Raw genomic sequence first — 15156 nt, forward strand, 5'->3', positions numbered from 1 at the left:
CACCTGCTTGAGGGGTCTCAGTGGATGCAGTACTGGCCTCCACTGGTAGGGACTGTGTTAATAACATGCATATGTAACACATGCCTTCGCCTTACACAGTATGTTGGGTAGGGTGAAAGGAGCAGCATATTGGTTCAGTGGAGTTTACCACAGCAAACACTGATGGGATTTCACTGCCGGTGGCAGTATCTTCTCTGCCTGTCGCTCACATAACTTACCATTAGACCACACAGCTAATCAGAGTAACTCCAGAGCCGACTGCCCTTTTGCCCCTGCAACCACCATTTCACCTACCCACCAAAACTCAAAATAAAGTAGGCCAGCATTTTCTGCCATTTCAATTATGCTCAATCTGTTGCAACTGCAGTGGAGTATAACAAACTGACTGTTTGTGCTGATAGTATTGTTCTGTGAGCGTACACAATGGGGAAACCTGCTTTACTTCTGAACAGACAGAAAAAGGAAAAAATCCTATTGTTGTGGATGTTTGGTGCATCACAGTATTACGTGACCCTGTTAATCAGCAGGGAGCAGGGGGGTAAAGCCCAGATAAGAACTGCACAGTGCTATGAGCCTCATTCAGCCAATTAATATTCACCCAGTGATATGCAGCAGTGAATTAATTTTCTCATCCAGTCAAATTGCAGGGGTGTTCACATTCACTGCATGATCTGCTTTACTCATCTTTAACAGTAACAGTCCTCTCAAGGCCACAGACTCATGAAGAATTCCATATGGGCAATGTCTGATTGCAGAGAGTGAGGCATTTCTGGCTCAGAGCAGCTTTACAGAACGCACCATTGTCTCCATCTTGTGAGATTCTCCCTGGGAGCTGGGCTGAGCTGCTTCCCGAGGCTGGGCATTGAGAAAGAGACAAATACGCTTCCCGCAGCACAGAGAGGATCTGTCAGTTCTCCCAGGGAAACGCTTTGCAGAGATAGCCTGTGAGAAAGCCTTTTTACCACAGTCAAAACTCACCTATGTTCTCATTCAGTCCTTAAAAGCCCTTACTCTAAGGAATGTTGCCTGGCCCAGGGTGAGGTGATTCTGGTTGGCATTAGTGCTGTCTTAGTCACAGGGAATGAAGGGGAGGGATGACCTGTCCTTTACCTTAGCCAGAAACTCTTCACTCAGGACACAAGGTACTTGACAATTTGAAAAGAATGCCGAGCAATAGGATGGGCCCTGGACAATCTTTCTGCTTGGCAGGGATTTTGACCTGGACACTGACCACAGAGCACTTACAGTACCTGGATTAAGAGGATGAAGGATCACTCCTGTGTGACAAGATGGCACCTGGCCTTGCAGCCCTATCTGTTTAACATCCGCCACTAGTCTGGAGAGCTTAATGTGACTGCAGACTGCTTTTCATGATTGCCAAACATGGACAGTCTTCAAAAGAGGAAGTATAATGTGACAGAGCACTTGTGACCTATGCACCTGACACATACTTCACACAACAGCACTTGAAGTACACTTCAGAGTATACCATCACTGATACTGAAACGGTTTGTACTGTGTTTTCACATTTGCTTCCATGGGTGCACAAATGTGGTTTAAAATATTAGCTAATTTCAGGTAATGGACTCTACATGTCCATTCAAGTCTGTTTTAAGAATGTATGTAAAATAACTTTCTACATGTCTAAAGCATCTTGCTGTTGATACATACTGGCCTGTTTTAAGGTTTGCAGTGTGTACAACGTGGCTAGCTGAATACTGCCTGAGGGCTAGTTGGCACCTGGTACAGTCTCCATGGTTGTGAATGACCATTTAACTCGCTATGACTGCCTCTGGAGAATGTCAATAATGTATTATGTTGACGTGCCTAGTTCATTGAGAAGCTGTCTATTAGCGCTGTGTGTAACTGTCCCTTGATAAACTTTTGTAGGGTCTGGGGGGTGGGCCATTAGGTAGAATTAGCTTTTACCTGTGGATTAAGGAGGCCTGTACATTGAGGCACAGAAGAGGATGATCAGCTCAGCAATTTTTAGCTTTCTGGGGTGTAAGTAGTTGGTTTGATTTTTTTTGTTAGTTTTTTGTCCCATATATCCAGGGCTAGCATACATATTTCACTTTAAATATCAAGCACCACCTGGGACTTCTCTGTATATAAATATCCTTGCACTTGGCATAACACTGTGTGTTTGCCTTTCCTTTACCCCCTTTCTGAGATGTTTTGTTGTGCCTTGTGGCTATCATTACCCTAACCTAAAGATGGCCATAGCATTTCAGCTCATGTTCCACATTAGATGGTGGTTTATGTGAAAAAATGCTGCTGCCATTATTTAGTGCAGAAAAAAAGCAATTTCACCCTGATTGTTAACCAAGTTAGGCTCTAATCTTAGTTCTTCGACAATGAGTTAAGACAACACAGAGCTTGAGTAAAAACAGCCATTCCATGTATGTGCTCTTAAGACATCTAAATGTTAGTTTCAAGCAACCAAGATCAAACACCCCTCAAATAATGAGATAAATTCTAATGTTATCATTCTGAGGCAGAATGAATCTGCGTCTTCCTGTCCATCTATCTACATATACACAAATAGGCTAAATATATTCCACAAATGTCAGTGTATCCTATTTTCTGGAGTCAAGCTAGGATATTGAAATTAAGAGAGTGAGAAAAACAAATGCACAAGTGGAAGAAATAACAAAGTCATGCTGGTCGGTCAGGAAGGGGTAGATTGACTCTACCTCAGAATAATACCATTTTTACCAATTTACTTGATCATTTTGCATTATTAGTTTTTCCTAATTACCCATTATCTGGTAGAGAAAGTGTAGTGTAGAGGAAAAAAAATCACAATTTTCTTTTTTTTTAGCCATTTTAATCCCTCAGACTATTAACATTTTGAATGAATTGTTCCTGTTAAATATATTATTACCTTTAAATATTTTACTAATCATGACATTTACTAACCATGCTGTCTTCTTCCAATGAGTGTGGATGAAGTGTATATGTGCTCTCTGTTTGAAAACCATCAACTCACTTCATATCCTACTAGCTCAAAGAACTCGCTCTCACACTGGCCTGATCCTTTTATACTGTTGCAACTCACTTACTTGTGAAATGTAAATTCTAGCTGTACTGATCCTAGAATTTTTCTCTTTATCTGCAGACTTGCAGGGAGCACATTGTGCCTGGCCCAATATCCACTGCAGAGAGACTAAAGAAATCAATAGAGGATAGGCTGTAGTTCAATCCCAAAGCTCCTTGTTGCCTTAATCCTTTTAACACCTTCTTTCGATCAGGAAAAATAAACACCAGCTTGACAACGTTTCCATGCAGTTTATGTCTGTAAAGGCAACGTGCAGGCCATTGACTCGTCTCACAGGCAATATACCCTGGTTCGTATCAGTAGGTACAGGAATATGATGCAGAGTGTGAAGATCTGTACAATATTTAAAGGAAAAATAATTTCTGCTTTGATTGTCACTCTTCATGTACAGTACAGAGCCTTGGGGTCTGGCTCAAATAAATGTTTAAAATATTTTATATATTTTAAAATATATTTGAAATATTGTTACAAGTGTTTTGTGTTCTAGAAAGTGTTTTTTTTTAATGCATTAATGTATTTGAATGCATTAATGTATTTCAAATATATTTAGGGCTGTATTTAAAAATACACTGAAATACTTGTACACTGAAATATTTTAAACTGTTTGATGTAGCCTACAATATTTTCTGTTACAAGGCATTGTGATTAAATGTAATTGAAAGTACATTCTAATCCAAATATGTTTAGGCAATCAGACAAGGATGTACTGTATGCTTACAGAAAAGAACTTTTGGTCTATATTATATAAAAGGTAATTCAAAGCAATGCAAGACATGTAACATTTCAAAAGCATAGTGCTGCGTGAAAGCAACGTGAAATATTCACCACTTGTTTTGAACATGAAATTAAAACTACATTTAAAAAAAGACAGTACCCCTGAACTGTTAGAGGATATTTGCTGCCAAAAGTGCATGCAAGCTCAAAGGAGCTTTTGTCAATACTTTTCCAATACTTAAAGGAAATGTGTAAAAACAGCCAAGCCAATGTTTCAATGACTGTTTGGGTTTGTTTGTCTGTGGTTACACGGCGTGTGCTGTTAGCTTGCCCTGCATTGGTCCAATGACGTCACCATGGACCTGAATTCCCATCGAAATAATGAATTCAATTAAGCAATTGAGAAATGAGATGAAAAACCAGCAGACCCACACAACCCTTGAGAACTGGCATTATCATTAGTTTGTAATAGTGTTTTGAGTGAGATGGAAATATCTCCATTAAATGCAATAAAATATTCACATGTGCATTGTGCGTAAAAATGTATCAGTGTAAATTATGCAAGAGTGTTCATGTTTTGGTGGATAAATAATTTAGCCTCAGCATCTTCCTCGTGTCTGTGCTGTAATGCTCTGGTGTTAACTGCTGATACAGGACTGCGGTGTCACTCATCCATCTTTCATCAAGGAACTGTAAAGAAAGCTGGCTGTTCTAATCATGCCACTTTTGACATTATCCAAACACCAGTACCTTTAAAGGAAGGACATAAGAGCCAGGTTCAGTGATCTACACAATCTAATTCAAAAGGTCTTGATGAAGGTAGCGTGATTTGTGTAACATGTAATACATGCATTCATGCAGCAAAAATTGTTGTGTGCTCATTTTTATAAATATTTTGAACATTTTTCACTGTGTGAATGACGTTTACATTCAAAAGGGACAGTCATGAAGCTGTCCATAAATACACAGGAGGAAGCAATTTCACTTCTTGTGGCACCACATTCAGGGTCAAAACTTCACATGAGTACATTACATTACATTGCATTCATTTAGCAGAAGCTGTTATCCAGAGCAACTTCCAGCACAAAAGAACAGAATTGTATCCATTCAAGTTGAATGAGCAACAGTGTCAGACCAGGCTAACAACACTCCCAGACCAGTGAGTGTGAGCATAACACTATTCAAACCCTACCACAAGTTGACTTGTGCTAGCCTGACTACCCAGTCTAAGATAACTTCAAATAGTGTTGCTAACACTAATCAGATGAATCTACCCCGACCTAGTAGAACAACGAATAGTCCTTCCACAACTGATGAAATGGTCTTCTGCAAGACAACCTAAATTCTTTCGATAAATTATTAAGTTTAATTTAACAAGGTGCATTCACTGAAGAATAATGTTAAGACCTTAGCATTAGAAATATTTGTTTCCTGATTCACCTCTAGAAACAGCTACAGTATACCATATATTAAACATTACTTGTACAATTATAGAGTGACTTGCTAACACCCACAGAGCTCTAATTAGTGTAACTGTATTTGTAAATACTTATGAGTTTGATCAGTATCTGGTAATATACCAGTAACTTCAGATTTTTACAAAAATTTTTCTGGCAAACACCAAGTAAATGGTATAAAACAGTGTTTCCCAAACCTCTCCTGGAGGACCACTTGTCCTGTATGTTTTAGATCTCTCCCTGCTCCAACACAGTTGATTTAAATGATTAGTTTGTTATTAAGCAGCTTCAGGAGTTCATAACGAACTGATCATTTGAATCAGCTGTGTTGGAGCAGGGAGAGATCTAAAACATGCAGGACAAGTGGTCCTCCAGGAGAGGTTTGGGAAAAGCTGATATAAAATAAAGTGTGGCCCACGATACTATTTTGTTCAATTAAATTTTTCAGTCACACCATGGAGACAAAGAATCATGGAAACAGATCACAATCTAAGCTTGTCTCAGGCAATAATGGTGCTCAATTGCTTCTTCACAAAGGATAATTTTGTGCTGGCTAAATGAACATTCAGTGCATTCTGTGAACTCCTGGAAAATGTTATGACATTCATATTGTTCGATGTCCTACCAGTTAATTAGAGATTCAGTACTCTAACTTTCCACTTCCATTGCTCTAAAAGGCAGTGACCCCAATGGTGCTGATGTAAACTGTAATTTAAATGGCTATGTAACTGTATAATTAGCATACATCTAAAAGGGAAGCCTGGTCAAAATTTAGCTAGGTCAGTGATTTAATATCTTTGCCGATATATGTGGGTATGTATAAGACATACCTGTGCATCTTAAAAAAAGTATATAATGCAGATCTAAAGCTGTTTCACAGCCCTGCTGACAACATCAAATCACTGCCATCTTTTTATGCTGAATTGCACTTCCAAGGTAGTGCTGTCCTGAACACGGCAGCTTTTCCCCATTGTACTAGGGAAAATTTTAGTTAATCCTTTTGTAACTCAATGCACATGCTTACTGCTGTATTCTAGTGAATAGTAGCTGAATGTTTACTTTAAAGCCTGTTGTCTGTTAACAGTTATATCAAACTCAATATTCTTATAACATTGTAATCAATTATTATAATTTATGCGTTAAAGCATAAAGCAACCCCTTCAAATGTTTCTCGTATGGGAGACGCGCCAGCTAAGCTGGCAGATCACTCAGCATGAACAGACGTTCCCTAAACCTCTATGTTGAACAGGGAGTCAGTTACCACATTCTAAATGAATGCCAAAAATTATATATATACATATATATATATATGTGTGTGTGTGTGTGTGTGTGTGTAGATGTCCATTTTCTCTGACCTCTGGACCAGTTTTTGCTGAAAAAGAAAGAGGTTCATTGTATACAATTTATATTGTATCTTGCTTTGTTAGGCTATTTAGTGGCATCTTTTTAGTGTCAAAAGAAACATACTTATTCTACAGATTGTTGTAGCATGTATCCTATTTATACATAGCTTCCACAAATTCTTCTTCAAAACAATCCACTGATTTAAAATAAGAGAATAATTCTGAGGACATAACATTTGACATACATAAATCTAAAATAAATGGCATCTATCAAAACAAACTGGAAACTCCAAAACTTACCCAGAGCAAACATTGTAATACATTATAATATTATAATATATATTATAATACATTTAAAACCTAGCACTTCCACAATGTCAAATACCAAAATTATGAAAGTGGCACACAATACATGGCACACAGTACATGAATCGTCAAGCGTTGATCTTATTTTCAAGATTATTACCTGCAATGTTTTCATTTGTTGCCTCCACAAATTATGTAGAACTGACTTTGTGAGCACAATATGAGCAATTATTCCTCCAAAAATTGTTAAGAATTATGGGTTTTTAATACTTTATTTACATAACAAAACAGTGCAATATTTTTGTGGACGTGGTAAGTTTTTACATATGAATATCATGCAGAATTGGGGGAAAGAGCACGTTGGTATGGTTAGTAAAGACTTTTTGTCCATTTGTTCCAACACACAGAGAAAAATGAATTATGTAGTTTAAATTATTGGATAATAGTTATGATAATAATATTGGATAAGTATATCAACTCAATATAAGCAATGTGTTGTCTTCAAAACTACACATTCCAGGTAGGATACTTATGCTGACTCTTTAAAACAACTGAGTTTATGAATCAGATCAAATTAGACTACATTTATTTTTTACTGTACATACTGTGCATATACAATGCAATGTGTACTCCATTAAAATATCATATTTCCTACCATTAGAATTCACTTCATATAAACAGCAGTATAGCCAGGAAAAAAATCGATAGGAACGAATCAGTGTCTGATAATGAAAATGATATTTCTACCTGCACGTCAAACGGCTGCTGTATTGGTTTCATTATCCCTGCCCATGACCTTCATGGGTTCTTAGGAGACATTTCAGACTCATTTGAAATCAGACCTCCAATCTTCTGGCATCTTGGAAAGCCTTTGCATTCCAAAATTTCCTTTTTTAAAATCAGGGTTGTTTACAAATCGTCGAGTGGTGAGAATGTCATCTTCCGATTGCATGCTTGAACTATGAAGAAATAACTTAGCTCTTCATCAAGAGTGATTGCAAGTGTGACCACTGTTTAAATGGAATGATGATAAAGACAGGCATGTTGTCCTGTATATGAGTTCCAGCATCCAACATAGTATGTCATAAATCCAAAGCTGGAACAATATAATTATAATTACCAGCAGGTGGTCAGTAGGAGTAATACTAAGTCAAAAGTGTAACTAGGAAACTTGATTCAGAGTCATAACCCCTCAGTTTGATTCCAGACGTACCTCTGTTGATGTGCACATCCCATGACTGATGTGCTTGCTGTGTAATCAGTTAAAGCATAATTGATTTTTCAGAATTTTTATTATTGGCTTTTGTGGCCACACTTTATTGTACATTTTTATTGTATAATCACAGAAAATTGGTACATTTTTATTGTATAATCACAGAAGACTGGTACATTTTTATTGTATAATCAATTCATGTTTTTAAATCTATTGCAGTCTGTTCACATATGATGTAACTATAGGATCTATGTAACAGTGACTGTAATGGCTATGTAATGCCTCAAAGTTTTATTAGAGGTACACATGACTCAATAATTATTACAAAGTCCTGTGCAACACATGTTGTAGTGTAATACACTTTGTGTAGTGTTGTTACCTGTCGTATAGATTGTTATGGAATTGAATGCCACTTTTTTGCAAATTTTATAATTTAAACTGAAGCATAATTATGTTTTTTTTCTCTATGTCTCTTGCAGGTGTTTGAACCTGACTTACAATGGAAAAATTGCTTGTCTGTTTGTTGGTTATTGGAATGGCAGTTAAGGCCCAGATCTGTCCAAAGCGTTGCGTATGTCAAATATTGTCTCCCAATCTTGCAACTCTCTGTGCCAAAAAAGGGCTGCTCTTTGTCCCCCCAAACATTGACCGGCACACCGTCGAGCTGCGGCTGGCTGATAACTTCGTCACAAGCGTAAAACGGAAAGACTTTGCCAACATGACCAGACTGGTGGACCTTACCTTGTCCAGGAATACAATAAGCTACATCACACCCCATGCTTTTGCAGACCTCGAGAACTTGCGTGCCTTGCACCTCAACAGTAACCGGTTGACACGGATATCAAACGACACCTTCAGTGGCATGTCCAAGCTGCATCACCTGATTCTGAACAACAACCAGCTCATGCATATCCACCAGGGTGCTTTCAACGACCTTTTGGCTTTAGAGGAGCTGGATTTATCTTACAACAACCTGGAGACCATCCCCTGGGAGGCTATTCAGAGGATGGTCAGCTTGCACACCCTCAGCCTGGATCATAACATGATCGACTACATCCCCGAGGGCACCTTCTCCCACTTGCAGAAACTCAACCGCCTGGACGTTACATCTAACAAACTCCAAAAGCTCCCTCCGGACCCCCTATTCCAGCGTGCTCAGGTTCTGGCCACCTCTGGGATCCTGAACCCGTCCTCTTTCGCTTTGAGCTTCGGCGGGAACCCGCTGCACTGCAACTGCGAGCTGCTATGGCTGAGGCGGCTGAGCCGCGAGGACGACCTGGAGACCTGCGCCACGCCCGCCCACCTCTCCGGGCGCTACTTCTGGTCCATCCCCGAGGAGGAGTTCCTGTGCGAACCGCCCCTCATCACCCGCTACTCCCACGAGATGCGGGTGCTGGAGGGCCAGCGGGTCACCCTGAGGTGCAAGGCCAGGGGGGACCCCGAGCCCGCCATCCACTGGATCTCCCCAGACGGCAAGCTGGTGTCCAACTCGTCCCGGACTCTGGTCTACAGCAACGGCACCCTGGACATCCTGATCAGCACGGTGAAGGACACAGGCTCGTTCACCTGCATCTCGTCGAACCCGGCCGGCGAGGCGCACCAAACGGTGGAGCTGGTCATCATCAAGCTGCCCCACATAACTAACAGCACCAACAACATCCAAGAGCCGGACCCTGGCTCCTCTGACATATCCACCTCTACGAAGTCTGGAGCAAATGGGAGCAACCACACAGCGGATACAAAGACCAGCCCAGACAAGAGAGTGGTGATCGCAGAGGCAACATCTTCCACTGCCCTCATTAAGTTCAACTTCCAGAGGAATATTCCCGGCATCCGCATGTTCCAGATTCAATACAATGGCACTTATGATGACTCTCTTGTTTACAGGTAAGCCTGTTTCCTCCCCATGATTGAGTCTGCTGTCACACCTCACTGATGAGTTCATAACATGTGGTTAGAACAACTACCTTAATAGTCACAAATATATTTTAAAAATTCCTGGAGGTAGGGGTTGTGTGCATTTATGTATATGTATGGGTGTGTTATTATAAATGAACTAATTATTACAAAGGAATTATGAATGAATGCAATGGAATTATCATTGTAAGGGAATGGAATGGAATCGAATCACAAACAAATATTTTAATTACACGTCTGATCAATGTTGTATAACAAATACAAGGCCTCTGTGTAAATACAGAGGTCAGGCATGCCTATGGCTTGGAAAGATATACACCAGACATACAAGAGACCTGAAGTATTTCTTGTTTTGGATGTTTAAAGTTCTGCTCCATTTCCCTTTGAAATCACCTGTCTGTAACAGATTATATTGAAATATGTCAGTTAAATGGTTATGGTACTACAGAGAAAGGTAATGGAGCCATTTCTCTCTAGAGTGCATTTGAGGTTTCTAAATAAAGTACAGTCTGTTACATCAGCAGTTGCACACATTCAGTAGCAAAAATTTGCTGCAAAACTATAGCAAAAAGTGACACCATGTCACACTATTTATTAACAAAACCAACAACAACAATAATAATAATAATAATAATAATAATAATGATGATGATAATCATCATCATCAGACACAAAAATGATTTTTTTAAATAACAGTTCTCTTAATAGAGCAGTTAAATTTGCCATCCAGCATGCAGTGTCTTTGCTTTGTAATCACTCCTGATAGAGGTATTCAGTAGGCTGGGAAAACCTGACAAATATCTTATGCTCCACATATTTGTAATTGTAATTAAAATAAAAGTATGAATTTTCATTATAACAAGGGGAGCCCTGCCAACCATGCTTCACTTTACTGTGCCTGCCTGGTATTGTCGGCAATTACATGAAATCTTTAGGGTATAAATTTATAGGGTATAACAGAATTACCTATGCAAACAAGCCTATAATAAATCTACAAGAAGTGTGCTTAGTCAGATACTTGAAGTAGTCTTATAATTCAAGATAGTTGTATTTTTTTTCATTCGGTGACTGCAAAGCTCAAACTTTCATGAGAAATGAATGAATCTGGGCCACAGCCACTATTAATATTATTAATTTGTCTTTGATGACAGACAGAGAAATTTTCCATAAATCAAAAAATGGCATGCAAAAGTCTCAACAAATGCAGCATCTCTCACTGAGGCAATTTGAAAAAAAAAAGAAATACAAGGTAGAAAAAAATAATAAAATGAATCACAGATTTAAATATTCACAATGGGTAGTCAGGTTGGCTGAGAATTATTCCTTCAGCAGAGGGGAGAGTGTGCTGGCCTGTATAGTGCCCCGCCCCCCCCCCCCCCAGTACCTCCGCACTAAAGTCCTGAACACACAGCGGGAGCCCATGGCTGAAATTATGAGTGCAGACACAGTGAGTGCCTTAGTAATGGCCAGAGACACCCACGCAGCAATTACACACAGTGCATAATCACCACCACAGCACAGCAAACCTTTTCATCCCCGGTGATGCCATGTTTACTAATGTTTAACATTTATGTACAGAGCTTGCATAATGCCATACAAATGTAAGGCTTGGAAGAGACTTTTCAGTATTTTTGATGCCTTTGATTGCACATGCTCGAATTGCTAATTAATCCAATGCGTTTTATTGTTTCAGGTGAATGCTAATACAAGGTATTAGTTCTTATAAAACACAGTGAAAATACCAATATGTTTTGCTTTACAGCCCTACATTTGATATGGTTGTACTGCACCATGGCACACTGCTTGGATACAGCTGCTTGGATGTTAGTGGGCATACATAAAACAAAAATGTTAATGGTTTTGTTTCAACTCTGTACTTAAAAAAAAATATTCAAAGCAAAGCTGGTAATGTGACATACCACTTAATATTGTATCATCTTATGTTCTCCTCATAATTCTTAAATATTTTCACAAAACTCAATAACCATTAATCCATAAACTGAAGTCCTGAAGCTCCAAAACCAAATGAGGGCCATACTGAAAACAATATAATTTATTATAAGCCGTCTGGTGTGCAGCAATCATTTGCCTAAGAACAAAGCAAAGGCCACATGAAAAGTTCCTTGGTATTAAGTATTGTATAAGAAAACTGTAACTGTACAACAGACTAAGGGTAATTATAGCTGTACACAAACACAGAGGTTATTTATGACTGAGAAATGCACGTGATTACAGTGAAATGAAATGAAATTTTCAAATGAAATTTTAAGTTTTTTGTGTGTTAGTTGAACACTCTATTTGGTAGAATCTTCCTGTTTGGAATGGTTAGCAAAATGCTATTTTAAGAATTCATGCACAAGACTAAAAAATGAAATAAAAAGTAAAATAAAAGTGCCCCAAGCATACTGGTTTCTCATGGCACTAAATGTTAATTAATTCTTATGTGATATTGACAAAAAATATTACTGTAAAATCTGGCAAAGTATGTCAATACAAATTGATCTTTCAACCAATGCCAGTACTGCCATAGGTTAAAAATGTAAACCATTCAAAGGTTTTTTGATCAGTTTGCCTGACTCATATGGAAGTTCCAGCCATTAATGGGTTCTTGAGGCTTCACTTTCCAATCACTAGGTCATATATCGCAAAAAAAAAAACAGAAAACTAACTACTTGTATGCCTGTGTGAAATGTTTCTGAATGGAAATTGGTTTGCTTCAGTTTATCAATTCATTTTATAATGATCCTTGCATTGTGAAGGTTAAATGTAATAAGTTATTGGCAGAAACATTACCTGTTTCTTGAATGAAATGTACAGCATACTAGTGCGCAGTGGTATGGTTGGTGCTGCAAGCTATTTGGCAAGATAGATCCTTTGCTGGTAACATTGCTGACTCTGGGTGCTAGCAGATACAAATTGCTGAAGTCAATCTAGGTGTAGATGACACAGAGGGGCTAGTCAGTTGCCACCTTTTCAACAGTAGTGTAATATAGAAGAGGGACATAGGTTAAACATTTTGGCCACCAGAGCTCCTCTGAAATCAAGAGGGAAGCATTTAAGTTTTTATTCACTTCAATCCCCGCAGTTAAATGCTAGATAGTACAAATGGCAAATTTGCTAAGGAACTTCACAAGTATTTTTACACCGCTTTTAAATGTGGTGCCATTCACTGAATAAAAAGGGAAGCACATGGCAAAAAGGGAATTTGATGTTCCAGAAATGTGTGAGCAGAGATGGCGACAAAAAATTACCATCATCAGTTGAGCGTGATACAGAAAATCATTCCCTGCACAGATTCTAAACTTAAATCTGGAATAAATATTCTATGTTTTGCAGTGATTCAAAACACAGAACATTTTATGATTATTGGTCAGGAATGCATTGTTTTAATCCACCGTTGTTTTATGATTGAATGAGACTACATTCCATCAAAAAATGTATATCCGCCATCATTTGTCACTGTGACCTGAATTCACGGTTTTTCCTCTTTACCCTTGACATTTGAAACCAGGGTTGACCTCACTGATTAACTACTTTAATTTATGGTTTTGTTCTCATGAGGGACTGAGACTGCAGCAATGGAAACTGCTTCTCTTGTGAATTCAGATGTTAAACGGCATATATTTGTGTTCATCAGTTTGATACGATTTAGGATGCAATACATGGAGGTGCATTTAAAAAGGAGAGAAAAAAAGATTTCCTGGTCAATAGACAGAATTAAAAGAAAAACAGAATAAACCCCACTCTCTCCCGAATTCAAGGAGTTCTTTTCTGTGTAACAGCGCTTCTGTTCACTCTGTCAGAAGTATTTTGCAGAGAAGACACAGAAGTGGCAAATTTTACTTGAACAAGCCACACATATTTTCATATGGAAAAATGGAATGGTCATTGCTAAAGAGGGTCAGGGTAATAAATCTGTGAGGGTTCTGCATACATCTCCAACCAGGAATGATAATATGTAGTCATTTAAATTTTTGCACTGAACAACTGACACAGTGTCTCCTCTATACAGTCTACCTACTTCTGTCCTAGACCAGCAAAATAGGGCAAATGATTGATTGCAGCATTTGACCCCTGGAAGACCAGGGTACCACACCCAGAAAGATCACATGCTGAAGGATATCCTCACAAATACATGGGCTTGGACTGAAAGGGATGCCCTGGATAATGTATCTAATGTGTGCAGTTAAACTTGTGATGGATTGCAAATGCATTCTTGCTACATGGGTCATTACGTCCAAGATGTTCCTGCAAGAAGGGTGCACTTTCCTTGTGCCGGGACAGTAACTCATTATAAAATGTATGCTCTATGCTGAAAACTTGTAAATGATTTGGTTAATTTCTCAGATTTGATGGGTGTCAGGCAGAGCACTGATGCGATACATAACCCTTTTGTTATGCTGGTAGGTAATAGGTTGTATGGCCTGCCTGGTTTCAAAGTACTTCCCTCACCGTCCACTCAGCACAACAAGAGATATTATCTCACTGAGATACAAAGCCATCATGCCTAAGATAATCTTACTCGTGCTCTGTCTGTAGGGGGTGGCAACACCTTCTATAGTGAATACTCAAGTGTGCACTAGCATTTCTGAACTCTGCCACTCTAATTTTGAGCTTGATTAAATAATCATGAAAATTATTACAAGGGGGGTGGGGGGGATTCAGATATTTTTTTATTTATTTATTTAAACTGCAAATCCTTCAGGAAATGAAGAAATGAAGTGACTGTTGTCATCAAAGTTGAAAACCTGAAAACCTGCCATTTTAACTGAATGGCAGTTATAGGTAGTAATAATGATCGTTACTTACTAATTTGCGAACCTGAAGGTTTCTCACTATACTGACCTAGCTTGCCCTCTCTCTAACCATTTAACTTTGCACACGCTGTTTTGTGGTTGATCATATTGTAGGTGATCATACCAAATATTTCTGAAATCTGCAAAATATGTCTGTACAGTACTGATATAGGTTAAATGATTTACCTAGGAATGCCTCTTGCATTGCAAGCAGACTCTGGAAGCAGATTCTGTGTCTCCCACTCCTCCACAGAATATTGTGTGGAGTGTGTAGCCGCACCTGACATATGGGAAGTTTTCCATTTCTTCTACATCATTTTTATAAATAGTATTGTTTTCCTTTGATTGC

General features: G+C 38.7%; 1 protein-coding gene across 1 annotated transcript in view; it reads left to right on the top strand.

The window, feature by feature from the left end:
• The window catches only part of lrfn5a (leucine rich repeat and fibronectin type III domain containing 5a), a 37211-nt gene that overhangs the window by 19775 nt on the left and 2280 nt on the right, over positions 1 to 15156 (top strand). The window contains exon 2 of the mRNA XM_036542154.1: positions 8574 to 9981. Coding sequence (XP_036398047.1) covers positions 8594 to 9981 — 1388 coding nt within the window. The 5' untranslated portion in view covers positions 8574 to 8593. The remainder of the gene's footprint in view (positions 1 to 8573; positions 9982 to 15156) is intronic.

This window comes from Megalops cyprinoides, chromosome 12 (assembly GCF_013368585.1).
Source record: "Megalops cyprinoides isolate fMegCyp1 chromosome 12, fMegCyp1.pri, whole genome shotgun sequence".
Lineage (NCBI taxonomy): Eukaryota > Metazoa > Chordata > Actinopteri > Elopiformes > Megalopidae > Megalops > Megalops cyprinoides.